Source organism: Pollachius pollachius, assembly GCF_949987615.1.
Source record: "Pollachius pollachius genome assembly, chromosome: 14".
NCBI lineage: Eukaryota > Metazoa > Chordata > Actinopteri > Gadiformes > Gadidae > Pollachius > Pollachius pollachius.
This window is the reverse complement of record NC_136947.1, coordinates 19,168,912-19,188,617: the sequence shown is the minus strand read 5'-3', so window position 1 is coordinate 19,188,617 and position 19,706 is coordinate 19,168,912. Positions and strand designations below refer to the sequence as shown.

The following is a 19,706-nucleotide window of genomic DNA, read 5'->3' as shown; positions in this document are numbered from 1 at the left end:
CGAACGCTATCTTATCATTATACTGAGTAAAAGTTACTACCTATGGCAAGGCAATGAACGTATATAATTCCTGATCAGCATTTTTAATCATTTATATTTCCTAGTCTGTTGATATTCTATATACTAAGTACTGCTAATCTTCAAGGCTGGCTATGGTTCACTGATCCTGCTTGAATTCATGACTGGCATAGTAATATGTTTAACTGCAAGCTGTCTGAGGTGTAATACTGTGCTTTATAGTTTTCCAAAGCATGTTCTGAGTCAACCTTTTCTAAGCAGCAGCTTGCTTATACTACCAGAAATCAGACAAAAGGTGCTTGGACCTCTCCGGCAACATGTAACCAGTCCCATTAAGGGATACAGTGAAACAGTGGCCATAGTTAAATGACAGGAAACACCAGGAGTTCCCTTATCTATAACTTCTGCAGGACAACCATGCATAACGATCTGGCTGGACATTATGCATGATTCCGGCCACCCCTTGATTGAAGCAGGAGACAACTTCCTCCTTTGAGGGTTCCTCATACTGGGACAACAGGTCGGTGGGGATCAACTTAGCAGGGCATCCACAGTCTGTAAAATAGGGGATTCCATTAGTCACTGTGTGTTTCAGTTCATTTCAAGTACATATGTTACGTGTGACAAAATATTTAAAAATTATTACAACTTACTGTATGTTCTGATTGCCTTTGCGGTGCATTCCCGCTACCTGGACTTGGTGAACATTTCCTTGAAGACAGCTTGTTCTGCAGAAGTTTTAGCTTGAGGTCTGCATTTTCTTTGAGACGCATGATTGCCAAAAGAACCTACAATAATCAATCCATTTTGAGCATAGGAGCCTCTCACAAAGTTATTGTAATTCTCTCTTGCATTAAATATGTGCTGTCACGATGTATAAGGTCTAATGTGGCCTTAACATTACAGCTCACGTAATCAGAAATCCAACTCAACACAGTAACTTTAGGTAGCAAGTTAGCCGAGGGCTACGGCTGTCAACCTAAACATTACATTGCAATACCCTGAGCTAGAAAAGTAGCCGAGGGCTACAGCTGACCAACCTTAACAAAACAACACAATACCCTGAGCTAGAAATGTAGCAGAGGAATACAGATGACCAAACTAAACATTACAATGTAAGGCCTCTTTGGCACTTGGTCAGCTCAGCTACGATCAACATCTCGGCACGTGAACACTTGTAAGTAGCTACCTTGTTATTTTAAAACAGAATAAATCCATGACTTATAAAGCATACTTACAGGTTGTGATCCTGGAGGTTCAGGTTGGGCCAACAAATTGGAAACAGCCTCGTCCCCAAGAAGTAACTGGAGCAAATGATCCTGCATCGTAACGTTACTGTGCCTAGTTCTGGAAGCATTCCTCGGAAAATAAAGTGAACAAAATTCAAGGCGGGGGCTGTACTGTGGAGAAAGGGCAGTAACAATGATCTGCTACCGCTCCATCTTCAGGTCCGATTTACCAATTGCACCAAGAACAGGGTCTGCTAGATTTGGCGATACAGCTAACCCAAGTCTACCAGCCACCGCTCTAAATAGCTTTGTTTGAGGGCATGGCTAAGCAGCCTGGAGGCGGGACTTCTGCACTTACGTGGGTCCGACGTCATATTGTCACGGAAGTAAATGCAAACAAGGTGTTTCAGGCAGTGTTTGAGAGGCGTTTAAGGCAGTGTTTGAGAGGCGTTTCAGGCAGTGTTTGAGAGGCGTTTCAGGCAGTGTTTGAGAGGAGTTTCAGGCAGTGTTTGAGAGGAGTTTCAGGCAGTGTTTGAGAGGAGTTTCAGGGAGTGTTTGAGAGGAGTTTCAGGCAGTGTTTGAGAGGCGTTTAAGGCAGTGTTTGAGAGGCGGTTCAGGCAGTGTTTGAGAGGCGGTTCAGGCAGTGTTTGAGAGGTGGTTCAGGCAGTGTTTGAGAGGTGGTTCAGGCAGTGTTTGAGAGGTGGTTCAGGCAGTGTTTGAGAGGTGTTTTTGTTGGGCGATAGTAGCTCCCCCTGGCTCGGAGTCTTTTAACTAAGCAGACCAGAAACTGTGTAAAAACGATATCCAACACACTACAGGAAGGGAAAGCTGAAAAAGCATAATATGATCCCTTTAATGTCATTGTTGCAATAGGCTATTACTATAAAAACACTTAATTGCTTGATCAGTTATGTCATATTATAATAATTGGCCTTCCAGTTTTGACATGTACCTCAAACAAATATGTCTCCAAAATGTTACAACATAGCGATGGAGTTTTCAACTGCATGATTCATACAGTTTTGTTCTTTCTTATAATTTTAAAGGTTAATTTCATTGTTGCGAAGCTACTTTTTATAGAACTTAGTACAATAAATGTGTGTGTTGTGTGTGTGTTGACTAACATCATTGTAAATTCTCAACTGCGTGTTTGGTAATCATTTGTTCTCTTGTTGCAATTATTATCCCTTATCTCATACCAAACAATGTGGGCTTTTCCTTGTGTCATTTTAAAACAAATAACACTACAGACATTCTCTCTGGGGCTGATATTTACTAAACTTGGTAGTAAACCACTTGACTTCTAGGTTTGATTATAACAGATGTGACTTGATTGTAACTTAAAAGGCCTATGTGGCTTGATAAATACATATATAGCCTATATCTTCTAAATGCAAGACACAGCGTGTTTTCTCCTAACCAAACGAATGAGCCAGCAAGCCAACAAATATTTCAACACATGCAAATTAAAGGAAAGTAAATACATTTAAATAATATATATAAGCACCGGAAATAGGCAGAGCTGGGTTTGGGGTGTCCTCGTTGGGGCAGCCCTCACTTGTGTATCAAATACTGGCAGTCCCACTCTTGCACATTTTAGCACTCGGATTTCCATAGCTACTCTGTCTCAACATCAATGAGCTGGCAGGGCTTTGCATCTTTCTCAAGGATTCCTACAGATGGTTGTCAGTGGACATTTAACATGGCTACTCACCAGAATGGCTTGCTTTCCGTATTCAATCCACCGTTGTGTGGCAAAGTTAGTGGACTCTGCACAGTTGTAGCCATGGTTGAAGCCTGCGTGGTAGGCGTACGGGAAGGTCACCATGAACTCACCCGCCTGCTGGGTCATCTATAAATAAAGAAATAAACATTAACAAGCTGAAAGTGTTTCGCCTGTTTGGACGCCCTGAGAGAGGTTACCTGGTAGTAAGTGTGGACTGAAGCATATCTGTACAATGAAGTATCTATGTATCTGCACATCACAATGTAATACCTTCTCAAAGGGAATGCCATATTTCTTTAATATCGAGGGCGAGATGAGAGTCATTTTGTGCCTCAGGAAGGCCTCGCAATTTTGTGCACTACCAGGAAAGAAACCTAGAAGAGCAAAAAATACATTTATAGTCAATCATCATAGCAGTCTGGGAAACAATGACAAGGTAAACATTCCCCACAACAAAAAATATGAAAATAGTAGAAGATTTCTCGTACCGTGAGCCAGACGCTCCATCCTCTTGCCGTGCTCAGGAGAAACACAGTACCTGTTGACACATTAACAGTTTGTCTTTGTATCCAACACCCCTCCACAGTGTAGCCTTTAGGAAATATCCATTAATTTAGCATTAAGCATCATTTAGCAAATATCTTTTGTCCATCAGCTACTTGCAGAGGGTTCAGTTACATGTTATTAACAAGCAGGTCGGGTTTACCCCAATTACACACCAAAACAGAAATGAAAGCAATACATTGCATGATTACACGCTCGTCCAATCAGATTGGGTCTATGAGCTTCGCCTCATGACGGGCGCGAGACAGTTGTCTCACAGACCCGGTGGGAATCTAAACGTTGATGAACATGACTATGTTCTATATGTTCATGTCTATATGAAACGTACGCCGCTATAGCTAACCTGTGGGTTCTGGTGTGAACTAGGGGCTAGCATTGTGCTCAGGGGCGCCCTTGGGCTTTCCTTTACCATGATTTTGGCTGTCCAAAGTGCAGGTAGTTGATACTGTAGAGGTCCATGTCCTCTGTGTGCCAGGCGAACGTGGTCTTCCACATGCCGAAGTACAGGTAGGGGGTGTTGACGCCCTCGATGGTGATGCCGCTCTCGTGCTCCACCGTGTCCAGGACGGTGTTGAGTCTGCAGATGTTCCACTCCTTCACGTCCTGCAAGAGACAGGAAACAACACCGCCCCTCAATGTTTAGAAACTATAAAAAAAATGCTTAACCACTGCTTTTTGTTGTACACGGGAATGGGTTAGGCTAGCAATTGTTGCTGCTTGGCACTTGGTTCTATGAACATCCTTACTGTACCGACAACCAAATATTGCTTCTCCTGATAAATGTACATATTGTAAGTCGCTTTGGATAAACGCGTCTGTTAAATGCCCTAAATGTTAATGTACCAGATTCATTCAATGTGTGGTGCATGTTTCAAATTATATTGGCAAATGTTAGCGTTTACATACATCACATTTATATGGATGGGGGGCATTTGTTCGACAGCATATGCATTGCGACCCATTAAAACACCAGCCGCTTTTCGAACTGACGGAATGGTAGGGGCAACAGAAAGGAAGTCCAACGTGAACTCACAGGGTCGTACAGGCTTCCGTTGACATCGGCACCATAGATCGGGGCATTGAATGTCACATTCTTCCAGTACTTTCTCTCCAGCTCCTCAAAGTCTTGGTAGTGAGGACTACAGAATCTACAGATATTGAGAGAAACTGCCGTCATCATAGGGCTGTATGGTATGGTCTAAAATGTATATCACGGTATGATTTGAGGCATAGACAGTAACGGTATTATATCACGTTATGTTAATTTTATCTTCTAATTTCTCTTCTGAAGGGGTAAAATACTGGTTAGGCAGCAAAACTGCATAGAAAAAAATGCAAAATCATTTCTCAAGTTACTTCCATCTCTGAAAAAAACAAATATTTAAAAGTATGGATTTCTTTCTCCACTTGCTCGCGGACCTTGCCGTATATTTTTGCATCTCAATTTGGCTGAAGTGTGTAGGTAGGTAACGCGTACCTGGGATTGAGTGTTTTGACCCTGTCTTTAAAGCCCTCTCTATCTACATTTTGAAAGGTAACCATGTTCTTACACAGGTAAAAAGTGACAGCGTTTGTTATCTCGTTCCACCGCTGGCTTTTTTTGTCATAAGGACTGGCTTTGGAAAATGGCTGTGGAAGCGGTGTCTGAGATGCAGAGACAGCTTCACGCTACCAGCGCCTGTCTCGTATGGTGTGGAATGAGAGCTCGTGAAGGGACTATTGCGCAAGCATGCAGGCACGCAGCAAGCGCGACTGCGTGCAATAGCATACTGCCTGAGAAGGCAGTATCGCTGTTAAATCTGGCCATGGGAAAAGAAATGTTGCGCCAAATTGAAAAAGGAACTACGTTTCGTTACCATATTTTCAGTAGTTGTGCGTAACTTTACTTTTTACATGAAAAAGTAGTTATATATTGTGTTAACGCATTACTTACTTTATAACGCCTTACACACAACACTGTATACCGATAACACCGGTCTCACGGTAACTTCAAAATCCATACCGTAGCGCAAATTAACACCGGTGTACTTTCTACACCGTTTATACCTTACTTTCCTATGTCATCATTATCTCAGATTCAAGTCATATTGACAAAGCACCTTTTATTTAAAAATGTTCAATAAAATAAATAAATAAAAAGTTAAATATCATACCAGACACACACAAAACTATACTAGTATGCAACTATACTATACAATGTGCGTGGCTCACTTGTCGCTGTTGGCGAGCTTGCGGAACTCTTGGACGGTCATTGCCTTTTTCTGGATGTTGTACTGTGTGAAGAGGCCCGACTGGCCCGTCACGACCTGCTGGATGGGGGCTGGTATCACCAGCTCATCGATGTCATCATAGGAGCGCCTGGGCTGCCACCCCTTGGGCGGGACAATCTTTGGAGGAAAGGAGGGAGAATAGGATAGTGGTTCTATGAATGGAGTTTGTCTCTATTGGCTGCTAAGACTTTCAACAAATGCAGTATTGGTTGATTCAATAATAGAAGTAATTCTCAAAGTGTATCAAATAAAGTCAATTTTGCACCAAACCAAATTTCCAGCATTTCGACTGCTATATAAAATATTTTATACTTAGATTTACCATTGATGTATGCCTTGAACAAAACGGCATCATTCATGCAAGAGTTATAATGATGCAACATCTATCACTGGCCACAGGGGAGAACATGGTGTTTGCGTCTGGTGTCTTATTCTCCAGGAATCAGTGAAAAAGGGAAAACAGGTTGGGAGATGATGATGACCGGCATTCACCTTGGCCAGGCCGGCTTTGTGTGCTCCCTGGGACTCCATGTAAGCAATGTAGCGGCTGAAATTCTGGAACTCCTCCACAGTGGGATGGAAGGTCATGATGCCTTTGGAGCCGGGGCTCACATGCCCCTGCTCGGACGCCATCCCAGTGATAGCCTAGTCCTGGAGGATGGTGAAACCCGTGTTCATTACTGAAGTTTGCTTGACCAAATGTATGAATTAATTTGGTTCCATCACTGCATTGGTTTCCATTTGCAAACCATGTCTAGAAACCCCTAAATCGCAGACAAGAATAAATCTCCCAAACCGCCCAGCTGTCTGAATAGCTGTATAATTATTACAATAAAATGACAGACAAACACTTTTAATAGCATTCGATTAACGTAAATGTATGCCTCTTTGCCATCTCCAACTTATTTTATAAGGATCCTCGAATATAGTGATTTGATGGCAGGATAGGGGATGAACACGTGAGTTTGTTTGAGCAGCGATTGCCGTGTTTACAAATAGCAACGTTTTTTCGAAAAGACCGCGGGTGGGATAAACCGCGGGTGGGATAAACCATTGGATTACCCGCCCACTAGCTGTCCATAACAAACTACGGATAGCCTTGTAAACGCAACAGTAGGCGGTTCTCTAGTGGGCGGTTTATCAACAAAACACAAATCACTTTTTTTTTAAATTCCATTTATACATATAATGTCACAAACTTGTGGTTAATAACAAATGTCGGTTTTTTGCAATTTTTGTCCGGATGCTGCAGACAGCCTCTCGCACCGGCAATTACACACACGAGTAATGCCATTGGGTACATGCATAGCCTACGCCACTGTTATCAATACGGCACCAATATATTTGAGTTCCACTACGGATCAATGCTACGACGAAGGTCATTGCCTGCCAGACTTGCATGTGTGATAGTCAATGGCGTTTGCACATTAACTGTACATTCCTAGACTGGTGTATGCAGGGGTGCAACACATGTGATGGTTACACCTTACAATGGGTGAATCTCATGGTGCATGGAGTACGTTTGTGTACCAGTAACCTCAGCACACCTTTCTCGGGTTCGTTAAGTTCTGCGTCGGCCCAGAGAGTACAAGCCGACTGTGCGGCTCACTGTGAGCTGAGGCTCTTTACTTCAGGAAATAGACCGTACCCACGATGGGGAAAAACACTATTTCCGAAATAACAGACAAATAGTCGTTTTCGATGGGTAAATATATATAAAAAAGATTCGCAAGACCTTCGTGAATTGTCACGAAGTGACTTACTGTAATAAAATATTTAAACTTGCAACACTGAACTAGCATGCTAAGCTAACGCTAAGCTAGCTCAGCTTCATTTATATAAATTGCAGAAGATAATTCCTCAAATTAGATTATAAACGGTAGTTATAAACTATTAGGGGTTGTTTTCTAAAGTGTTTAAATATGCATCTCTAACATCTTGAAGGACGTGTGGAATTACCTTCCAAACTTATGTCGGTTTGGCATTTGTCAAACAGATTAGCTAAAGTACAGTGGATATTTAACCATGCTTTAAGACACGGCGTGTTCCACTGAGGTGGATGAGACCTCAACACATCTGCGCTTCTGTCCCCTAATGTACTGGTACCCAGTAAAGTTTGTTAACAATATAACACTTATTAACTCTAATTGAGCTAGCAGAATATGATGGTCCAACGTGAAGCTTTACAAGTGTAAAACAGCCACACCAAGTAAATGTACTTGACTTACCAACGCTCCACACCAGGAACAGTCGCTGTCACGGGTGATGTATGTGTGCCCGATGCTGAAAATATTAAACTCAATATTTATTGACAAGATGAGGTTGAAACTAATGCTCTTGTGATTAGATCGCTCTGCTCCATTCCTTGTCTGCGCATGCGCACGGTCTGCCCATTTTGTTTACCACATTACGCATGGGACAATGTCAGCCAATCGGGACATGGCTTGTGTGAGTGGAAATATGTTCCTAGAGGATTTGTAGACTTTAATATTGTTTTAGATAGTATTCACTTTGACGTTTTATCAGTGTGTACACTGCGCATCTTACTGCTAACATGGTAACGCGTTGAAACTACGCCGTTTGAGATTAGACTCCATAATGATGGGAGAAATGATTCAATTATTGCACTGAAGCCTCCAGCTCCAGCTTGTTGATGTTTTTTTTAGGTATGTCTTTCCTTGATTTTTAATCAAGTCAAGCGCCAGTTATGACCAATATCTATTTGATAAAATATCTTTCTGGTAGTGGATGAATTATTTACATTAATGATTACTGCACAGAAAATAAGCATAAACACTTTTAGATTGCAAACATAATTTTTATTTCATGCCAAGAAAGGCACAGTCATACACTGAATTCAACAGTTTTGATAGGCTATATAATTTCATATGCATCTGCATTCAAGCAGTGCATATGTTGAACAATCACATTAACACATTGTAAACACAAATAATAGCACATTGGAGCACTGACAGTTTTATTGCACATCAATTAGCATTAGAATACATATCTGTGCACCCTGCAGTTGTAATGATATTATGGACCATTTACACCAAAAGGTGTCAGACATACATACAGTACCAGCAGCACTTATTGGTTTGTTTTTAAATCCATGATGAATATATATAGCCATTAGGCAAGAGGCCAACTCCTTCTCTTTTTATAAAATGTCCATTCCTCTTCATCATACAAAACACAACATCTATTTCTCAGATTGCATAAATCCAGTCGTTTTGCATCCCTCCTCCAAAAATATGCATATGTAGCAACCTGATAAGTCAGAAGTTCAACCCTAGGTTAAGGAATTTCTCCTTCAGCTGACTGACATTAGTGTTTGACCTTAATGACAATGCTTATTATTCACCAATTTGGTTACAATTGCTGCACCACAACAAAAAATAATACAAATATTGTCATGCGGTTATCAGGTAAGCATAATCAGGGAACATATTAGAATGTGCTTAATACTTTCGGTCTCTCCCATCTCATTGTGAGACAAATTAACATCCATGAATGAATGTATTTTTTGTGAACAACAATTCTATCCTATTCATTCATTTCGACATTGTTAATTACAAAGGGTCGACTGGAAGAGGTTAGGCTTTTTGTTGTTGAATATTTATCTATTCAGTGATAAACACATTTATGATGATAATACAGTTACATTTCATTATTTTGGCAGCTATTTAAAAGAAAACAGGAATATATTAGCTTCTCTAAAATAAACCCAAGCACGGTATATTTGTATGCTTTGTCCCTGGATGATTGGGGTGATATTTCAACATACTATTGCAATACTGATTCATTTTAGGTAATTTGGCATATGTTTCTATCTTCACATACACCTTCAGTCTTGATCGAATGATCTGTGACGTATGATGCACACAACAGGCCGTTTGCATTTTAAACATGTTTGTTTTAGCAATACATTACTTTGAGCAGTACCTTGAATAGGTTTTAGTAATTTATTTTGATGTACAGTATGGTCAAGTATGACATGTTTAATTACTAACTAGTATAGAACCAATGGTTAATGATTTACTTTCATGTTGACTGTGAATATTCACAACCTTAACGTCCTTAACTCCCTTCCAGTCAGCATTTGGTTAAACAACATCATAACACATATAACCTTTCATCACCATTTTTCCTATGCCGTCTGAAGAAGAAACAATTAATGGGTTGATTAACTCCAACGTTATATATATATATATATATTTAGGCCATTTTTCCATTTAAAGCACATGTAAGATGGGCACAAGTGTTATTAATCAACGACCATTTAACAATGGCAGTTGTTCTGTAGTGCTTTACCGAGAATATTAGATGAAGGCAATGAAATAGACACACCATTTCGGCATGGGCCTGTTTCACTTTGGTCTGACAGAAGTCTTTTCACTTTTCCAACACATTGGATACACGAATCACAAATGGGCTGAGTCCTTTGGACATCCAGGTATCATGTGATTTTGCAAACACCACATGATGAGCGCACACGTATCTGCCAAATATAGAAGCAGACTATTTCGCTCACGGTAAGGATATCCCCATCCACTCAGATTTCGTTTCATAGTTCTGCCTTATCTTGGAGCACCATCAGCCACCAACATACTCCGAGGCGCGGCTCTATTTTTGTAACAGATCTCAGCCAATAAGCAGCCTTATGGACACGTGCCAACTCTCAAAAGATGGCCCTCTGATCGGTTCTACCCTAAACCAAGACTCATTGTTCTGGTTATTTGTCCACAGTCTTGTTTACTCTCAGTGTCTGGACTATGTCGTTGGTGGTAGCCTTTGTCTCTGTGTCACATTTGATGCTCTCTGTTTTCGACATGTCGGGCTCCCATAGGAAGAACTCATGTAGGAGGGTGTTAACGGTGTCAGGGCACTCCATCATTACCATGTGACTTCCCTCCTCTATGACTTTGAGGAATGCAAACAAGAGAATCTGGTAGCAGAGGAAAAATGAAGGAAAGTGTTATGCTACAGTAGGGTCAAAGCTATTTGATAGAAAGAATATGTCTGCATATCATTGGAGACATAGTAATGCATCTAAGCATTCCACTTTGAAGGGCTTGTGTTGTTTTGAGTTGTATTTAAGTAAACAGCCTTTCCTTATGATACTATAAAGTTATAACACGTTTGCAAATATATATTACAATATTAAGAAGTTAGATCTGAAAGTAAAGGCAAATATTATTAATGGACATAAAACAACATAAATGAGTGACAGATAAATGCAGCATTTCAAAGCACCCAGGGTTACTTTTGCCTTATGACATCAAATCCCCCTTCCGACCCCATGGCGACATACCTCCGCCATGCGCTGGTCCTCGTCCATGGGCACAAATTTGTCACACATACCGTGCACCAGAAGGATGGGCACGGTGAGCTCAGCGTGGTACACCTCGTCGCCCTCGGGCCAGTACTGACCGCTCATCATGGCACGAAGGACAAAGGGGGCCACGTTGAAAGCGTTGCCCTGCTTCAGCAGCTGCTTCTCTTTGGCCCCTTGGCGGGCGAAGCCAGCTCTAGAGAAGAAATTAGATATTAGACTGGAAATGTGGGGAGTGAGAACTGTAGCAGTATAGTGGTAGTGGTGTGAGGGGCGTTTGTCTGCCAGCTGAAAGGTTCTGGGCTAAAATCCAAGCACAGCGTACATGAAGGCATCCTTGAATTCAGCGTAAATAGCTTTAGATAAAAGCATCTCCAGATTATCGCAAATAATATAGGGTCTATTCATTTTTACAATGTAGCATAATGTCTTTTGTTTGTAAATAAAAAAGAAAAAACATTATCAACTAGTATCAAAAAAAATAAATTGTGTTGTAGAAGTTGAATATTAGAATCACAAACAACTGCATAGTCAAGGTCATGAGGATGGTATGGTCCTAGTCTTACTTGAGGAAGCTCCAGGCCAGACAGGGAGACAGGCAGTGGAGCACACACGATGGCAGCTGGAAGATAGAGCAGAGGCTCGGCTCAAGAGCTGTAGGACCTCCTCCGTTGATCATCACTACCTTATGGACCAGGTCCGGATACTCATGTGCTAGGAAGGTGCAAAACGACACTCTGGAAGAGAGATATAAACAATGTTAACCATGTTGGAGAAAGAAGGCAACACACAATTTAACACAGATTTCCCATCAGATTTTTTGAAGTACAGCTTTGATCAATGTACATTCTAACACTACTATTTAAAAATACATAGTGATTATTCATTTTTAAAACACAGACAAAGACTTACCCATATGAATGACCAATGAGGATGTTGCGCTTGCGGGCATATCTCTTGAAGATGGCGCGCAGGTCCTCTGCCAGGGCGTAGAATGTGTATGCCGCTGCGATCGGGGGGGCCTTGCTGGCGCCGTGGCCGGCTAGGTCTGGCGCGATCACCTCGTAGCCCAGCCGAGAGAAGAAATCCAACTGGCTGCCCCAGATGTCCAGGGAGCCGCCGACGCCGTGCACAAAGAACAGAGCTACGTCTGACTGCGTCCCCTTGCAGCTGGAGATCGCCCTCTTGGAGTCGATGAGCACCGTGCGCTTGGGCTTGCGGCGACGGCGCCGGGGGGGCGGAGCCGGCTTCAGGTCCCCGGCGTAAGGGGGGACGCGGGGAGGTATGGGGTTGGGTTCTGGGGAAGAGGCCAATTCCTTGTAGTCAGCCAGCTCCACCTCCACGGTGCTGCAGGGCTCTAGGTCCCCGTCCTGACACTGCAGGATCTCTGAGTGCAGCACGTCACCCAGGTTCTCGATCACCAGCTGCCCGTTGCGGTACACTGTGATCTTCCTCTTGCAGTGCACATTGCTACCCTTTAGGGGGCCTTTCATCACGTCCTCAGAACCGCCATCATCCTCATTAGAGTCCACTTTGGTCTTCTTCTTCCCCGATGACATCTGGTCTTCGGTGACCACGGGCTGTCGCTCAGGGACAATGTGTCGCACCCGTAGAACTCTGCCCGGTTTGACCTCAACAAACTCAAAGCCGTTTGAGGGCTCGGAGGATTCCAGCGGCAAGACCAGACTGGCAGCTTTCCCAGTCAGGCAGCAGAGGATCCCTTCAGTGATGCTGGTCAGCATGGCGCCGGCCTCTACGCATCACCACAAAACACATGGTCACAGGGGATTCATGAGAACTGCAGAGGCACAACAAGGAAAGACACGCTCACACACACACACACACACACACATACTTCCACTCACACACACACACACACACACACACGCCCACACTTGCAAAGACACATAAACAGGCAAACACTTTTATGCACACGCACGCACGGATGCTTGCACAGACCCACCAACAGACGGCAACACACACACACACATGCAGGTTTACATGCACGCTCACAAATGCACGCACACGCACACATAAATTCAATAATCCTTTCAACAAGGAGTCCAATGACCATTCGAATAGGAAAGATGATGAGGTCTTTCTGTGATGTCTGGCCTCAGCAAAGGAAATCCCAGAGTAAATTGCTGCAGCCAAAACAAAACACACGCTTGTTGTCCAGAACCAAGCTCACAAAGAGCCCTAATCATCATCAATAACATTTAGATAACGTTCATACAGACATAAGCAAAAAGCGTTCAACAATTACCCGGTGCTTGCTACCATCTGTAGTCTAACTTTGACATTGACTATAAATAACAGTCGTCCCCTGACATGGTCCCACACCAAGTGTATAAATAGGAAGGGGTTAGCCATGGCAGCCTGAGTGGGTGTAGGCGAGCAGCAACCCAAGCCATCTCATCTGCTCAATAGCGCAGGGCAAAACTGAATTTGAGTTTATCTGCCAAACTTCCAAATCATTGCATGAGATGGCATTAATAGTTGCACGTTGGACCCAATGCATATGCAGAGCATTGCATAACTTTTTTTATCAAGGGGAAACAGAATGGGAAGGGTCATATCCACAGGGTATGGCCTATTCTTTCCATTTTAGGGAATGAAGCATAATGGAGTGGGTTTGAGTCAACTGTCATGCATTGTTGTTTCTTCTTCTACTGCGTATCTACGTTTTTATTTGAATAAACATCTGAGTACAGAACTGTACGTGACAATCGCACCTTTCACAATTTATAACCTGGTGATGAACCGAAAGAGCAATTGCTTGAGAAGAAGAGCATTTGTAAGATGGACATAGATGCGTAGTTGCCATGACAGTCCAACTAGGTGTCCAGTCTCAAAGATGTCCTGCTTTGCTGCACTACAGAATCACTACATCAAAACATAGACACATTTAAGTAGTTTTCAAAAACCCCAGCTCTTAGTAGAACTGTTAAACTACTTCTATATTTACACCATTTAAATGTTTTGTCTGCATTGCAGAATAAGGTGGATGGGCAACAAGTTCAAAGTGGCACACATTGTAGGCCTGCTGCTCTGTCCGCAATCAAACCCCCCCATGTATGGATTGTAATAATAACAAAAATATATAAAATAGATATATGTCTTTGTTAGGTTCAACCTGCATCGTTAAGATAATGTAAAAACAATATTTTTATTTATAAATAGTAAATAGTCTGGCCTACGACAAATACAAAAACAAGCTCTCTGGAATACTGCAGTTATCTGATAATTGCGTGATGCAGGTTACTTAGTATTTTGGATTTCGCCCCATAAATGCTCAATGATCTGCACCTTTATTTTATAACGTAGGCCTTTAAAACGGTGTATTATATTTAACTAGGCAAGCTGTACAGTGATAGGAAAACTGTATTCTAAATCTGCGTTTCAAAATATCACATTTTTGTTTACAGATAGGCTGCTGTTGGCCATTCTGCAACACAATAATTAATCAATTAGCCTACTCACCCACAAGAAAGTCGATGATTAGGGATTAGTAGATGTCAAATGTGCCTCAAATTGCTGAAAGTCAGAGCGAACGAAATTGTGTTTAAATTCATCAGCGTTGTGATGCCGCAAATTAGTGGACGCTAATAATCTGCCTCACACTAATACTCCAACATGCATACGGGTTTGCAATGATTACACAAAATGCATGCATAAAAGTTCCAATTGTATTTTAATAAAATACCCATAATAAAGCTTACATCTGGAATTTTCCAATTCTACCCAACCCTTTTGCCCTTGCATGCGCATCCACGACAGTCTCCGTCTTCACACGCCCCTACTTGAACGGCAATAACAAGGGCGAATGGACGACCACCAGGGGCACAGCGCAGCCAATGCGAGCAGCGCGCATCCTTGTTGCTAAGGCTGAGAGACGAGCAGTGTGTGTGTGTGTGTGTGCGCGCGTGTGCGTGTGCGTGTGCGTGTGTGTGTGTGTGTGTGTGTGTGGAGAGAAACGCATAGTGAGATTGGTGTTTTCTTTGTTAACGAATCGCTACCAACTCACGTGGTAGTAGCGTAATACCAAAAACAGGATTCTTCAAATGAAGTTATTTATTTTGGTGATAAAGACCTAATTTATGAATATACCTTATTAGACTCAGAGATATAATACATGATTTCCCTTTATTGTTGTAGCCTAATTAATGAATATTTCGTGGTCCTTTTCCCGTCGCTCCATATTAGTTAATTGTTATTTTAGATACATAACGGGGGTTATGTTATGGACGCCTGCCATCACACATCGTGGGATGACTGCAATTGCCAAGCTGCAGTAAGACGTGATTCTATTGGACGGAAATGATGAGCCAATCATAGCGCCGCATGGACCAAGGGCGACTTCCCATCCAGGGACATCTGACATTCATGCAGTGAGACAACTAAAGTGGCCGAAAATGAACATTATACGGCACTCTTTATTCCGAATTGGTAGCACATTAACTCCCAGCAGGTAATAAGCCAATCTCATGTCTATTCACTCCCTAGTAACGACCAACAACATTATGTTTGTGTTCAATTGCTACCATTAGCAGGCTATCGCGTCAAAGGGTATTCCTTGTCATATCACAGTAGTAGAGTAGTGGGCTATGAATGAATCTTTGTGTAATGATGTTTCCATTGCTCTCCGTTGTTCCCGAGTTTGTCTCTTTTGCTCTAGATATAATTACAAACTTTTAGCTTAATATTGTTTTGGGGACTTTGTGGGTCTGAAGCCAATCTTACGGATAAACTTTTAGCAGAGAGACGCAGTTTTGGTATGCAATGTTGATATTTAAATGAACAATTGTTATCCCTTTCATAATGCATTTATTGTGCTGTCTGTCCGCAGTATCACTGCTATACCAAAACATGCAGGCGATGGATCTTCTCACCTGAGATCACTAAGCGCTTGGGTCATTTCCCGGACACCTGGGGGACCTCAAGGCGTTCGATGTGGACCACTACAGATGCAGGCTGAGGGTTCAGGGGTTTTTTCCCAGCTACCGTGGCAGTATCAGCAGGTTCGGACCGGAAAACGCGGCACAGAGTACCAGCCGAAAAACATAAAGCGAAAGAGAACCCATGGATGGATCAAACGAATCAGCAACCGGGGTGGGATCGAAGTCCTTCTACGTCGCATGTTGAAGGGAAGAAAATCTCTAAGCCATTGAGCATTAGTTCACAATGTTAAGTCTTCTGAGAGAAACCTTGTGGTTGCTCAACAAAGTGTGAATTGGTTTCACCGATGGAGTGTGTGGGCTGGGGACTGGCGTTCATCAAATCCTTGATAATGTTTGGCGGGTGGATTGGGCCACCCATGCAAATCTGGGCATACTTTTTTCTCATGACACTTTGCTGTATAGATATGAATATTCTTAAATTGTTGTCTTGTATTCCATCTCATCAGCCAGTGCTCTGTTCCTGGACTAAGTAAAACTACTAGATAGTAGATACAAGAACAACATAATGATGCCTAATAAAAGGAGTACCTCATCACATGGTAAAACTAATTTATTCTACAAACTGTCAATACAGTAATTAATAGATGCATCATCCATTGTTCAGTGTTTTAAGTAAGGGAACCAGTCAGGGATCACAGATTCAATGCACATTGGTCATGTGGTAGTTGCTGTGGTGTATTTCTTTCGAAGTTCAAAATAGTTTATTACTGCTCTAAGGGAGAATTGTTGAGATTACATGTGTGTACAGCATATTTATTATTTGATATTTAACTAGACTGAATGACGAGCAGAAATAGTTCAATTGAAAGAAAACTTCATTGGAATCAATCTCATTAAAATAATTTCATTTTTTGATACATAATAGTATCCACAAACAAGCTTCTCCTTATTTGGAGGTCGTCATTTTCTATCCAATAGAGCGCAACATATATTATTCATATAGTGTATGGGGTTGTCATTGACATGGCACGTTCCTTCATACCTGACTGCAATCACTGTAATAACGTTACTCGTTTTTAATTTCTTATTTTTGGTGCTAAGAAAAATGCTTGTTGGTATAATGCTGGTGATGTGCAGCCATGTTTTGTATGTTTTAGGGTTCTTGTTTGCAATCTTCAAAGTTAGCTTTATATAATAAGCTGGGATGAAGAGTCAAGTCAAGTCAAATCTTCCCACTAGGGGACCTTTTATTGCAGCCAGTTAAAAACATTAAATCCATCATAAATACAACATACCAGACCAGACAGGATACAGTACAATGCTAGATCAAATCATCTGAAGACAAAAACAAGCAAATTACTGAGTGCAGAAAGGACTTAATGCAGTAATTTGTGCCAATTTAGCCTTCAAATTTCCGTGCAAAGACAAGAGTCTCTGAGTTGGAACCCTATCTTCCACCTGAAGGAAGAAGCTCAAACTCCTTCTGCAGGGGATGGATAGATACTGTGGCAACCCCGGTCGTCGGGGCGGTGCTCCCCAATAAAGTATGCGCAAGCCTGGTGTCGGAACGAGGGTTTTTATTGGAGGACCGCTCAGGGGAATAAGGAAAATCATAAATCAACTGAGGCTACTTCCGCTATGGGGAAAAGGGCCCCCCCCTTTTCCCCATAGCGGAAGTAACCTCAGTTGATTTATGATTTTCCTTATTCCCCTGAGCGGTAGGGTCTCCGGCCGGGCCCGTCCTGGTGTCCGGCGTGGATGCTGCTCCCGGCGTCCTTCCGCTATTCCTGGGGGAAAGTATTCCATAGGTCAGGACAACAGCATGTCGGTCTCACCCCTGCGTCTCGTAACTTGACTGCCGTGTGCTCGGCCTTTAATGCCCTCCTGCCGCCGCCTTCCCCCCAGGTGATCTCACTCCCCCTGATCGTCTGTGCCTGCTTGATTGCAGGGCGGTTCCAGCCGTGTTGGAAGGGATGTATCTCCCTTGCACTACTTGTCCATGGAGGGGGCGCTGTTCCGTGCGTTGACTGGTTTCCTCCCAGTCCTCCGGCGTGGGGTTGCCACAATACAGATACACACCAAATATGGTATGAGCCTGTGCTTGATGCACCGCAATAACTTTGCTGGCCACCCTGATAAGACGACAATGCCTATGGCAAGAGTCAGGTTCCTAAACCACATCACAATACATAAAGACAGCACACAGTCAATAAAAGTATGTTTATGAAAAAAATATTTTATTTTGGTGCACACAGTAAAGGAATTATATTCCTCAAGAAGTAAAGACGTTGTTGAACCTTAGAAATTGCATCTGCATTAGACTGAAAGCACAACCTGGTTTTAAACACAGTACCCAAATATCCGTTGTGCTCCACCAAATCATTTTCAGTTCCCTCAATAACGTGAGTTTGGGGAATGGTGCTGATTTCCTAAAATGACAAGCATCCACCATGCCAAGTCTTTAACGACCAGTCTATGATCAAGTTCCCTCGTTTCAGCAGGTTTACTATGACCGAGTCATCTGCAAACATTACAAAGTGTCTATTCTTAGACTGGCTCTGGTAGCTATTTGTGTAAAGAATGAGTGGAGTGTGGTGGTTAACATAATTCACCCACGGAACTATGGGTGGGGGGGCGTGTTTAGCACGGACTCTTTTAGGAGACGGAACGACCGTCTCAGTTCAGTCCTGTTGGTTTTTGGAATGTACTGGTTTTCAAGTTGTGTTAATTAAAACCCAGTGCTGGATACTCTGCCTCCGACTCCCGTCTCTCGGCACTACACTGGTGACCCCGACGTAGGTCTCGCTGAAGCTTCAGGGACCAAAACGAACATGGCGAATAACGCTTTTATCAAGTTGCCGGAGTACTAGGAGTTTTCACCGACGGCGTGGTTCGTGCAGACGGAGGCGCAGTTTGCCAACCGTGACGTCACGGACGACACCGCACGTTATTACCACGTCGTATCGGCGCTGGGGAGATCCACTGCGACCCGGGCGGCGAATTTTATAGCGAATCCCCCCAACCAGGGCAAGTACAGAGACCTCAAAGCCTTCCTCTTGAAGACTTTTGAGCTGTCGCAGTCAGAGCGGGCCCAACGGTTGTTAGCTATTCGGGGCCTCAGGGACAGCAAACCCTCTGAGCATATGGAGATGATGCTCAACCTGCTGGGTGCGGAAGAGCCTAACTTCCTCTGAATAGAGCTGTTCCTCCAACACATGCCACCGCAGGTCTGGACGGCGCTCGCGGGCACGAGGATTACCGAGCCACGCGCGTTGGCAGAAGAAGCCGACCGGTTTTTCCAGGCTGCTCGGAGTTTCGTACCTGAGGTGCTAGCCCCAACACGCAGTGTCTACCCCCCGGACAATGAAGGAGTTGCCAACAGAGCCCCAGTGGCCGCCAAAGGCCGCGCCAGTACAGGTATGTGCTATTTTCACGCGCATTTTGGCGCTAAGGCAAAGAGGTGCCAGTCCCCGTGCAATTTCAAACCGACGGGAAACGCCAAGGCCTGCGCTCATTAGTGGCCGTGAGTGCAGGCACGTCAACCCGGCTATTGTTCATCAGGGACACTCTCTCCGGCCGCGAGTTTCTTTGCGACACCGGTGCTCAGAGAAGCGTCCTGCCGGCTACGGTGGAGGACACCGCGCCTGGCGTCCACGGTCCACA

The 19,706-nt window shown here is 43.2% G+C and overlaps 2 protein-coding genes across 2 annotated transcripts in view; both read right to left on the bottom strand.

Annotated features, from left to right (window-relative positions):
- The window catches only part of LOC307086014 (lysine-specific demethylase 4A-like), a 31,454-nt gene extending 23,279 nt beyond the window's left edge, over positions 1–8,175 (bottom strand). Inside the window, exons 1-8 of the mRNA XM_079751016.1 lie at positions 8,036–8,175; positions 6,300–6,458; positions 5,749–5,924; positions 4,571–4,685; positions 3,947–4,140; positions 3,462–3,511; positions 3,244–3,347; positions 2,962–3,099 (exon numbers count right to left, since the gene is read on the bottom strand). Coding sequence (XP_079607142.1) covers positions 2,962–3,099; positions 3,244–3,347; positions 3,462–3,511; positions 3,947–4,140; positions 4,571–4,685; positions 5,749–5,924; positions 6,300–6,440 — 918 coding nt within the window. The 5' untranslated portion in view covers positions 6,441–6,458; positions 8,036–8,175. The remainder of the gene's footprint in view (positions 1–2,961; positions 3,100–3,243; positions 3,348–3,461; positions 3,512–3,946; positions 4,141–4,570; positions 4,686–5,748; positions 5,925–6,299; positions 6,459–8,035) is intronic.
- A 2,367-nt stretch (positions 8,176–10,542) lies between these two features.
- LOC307085534 (protein ABHD8-like) lies at positions 10,543–14,922 on the bottom strand (the record flags this gene model as incomplete). The annotated part of the gene is made up of 5 exons (XM_079750351.1): positions 14,865–14,922; positions 12,055–12,895; positions 11,709–11,879; positions 11,122–11,338; positions 10,543–10,755 (listed from the first exon to the last, which is right to left on the bottom strand). Exons 2-5 carry the CDS (start codon positions 12,882–12,884, stop codon positions 10,543–10,545), a joined length of 1,431 nt encoding a protein of 476 aa, XP_079606477.1. The 5' UTR covers positions 12,885–12,895; positions 14,865–14,922.
- Positions 14,923–19,706: the final 4,784 nt, after the last annotated feature.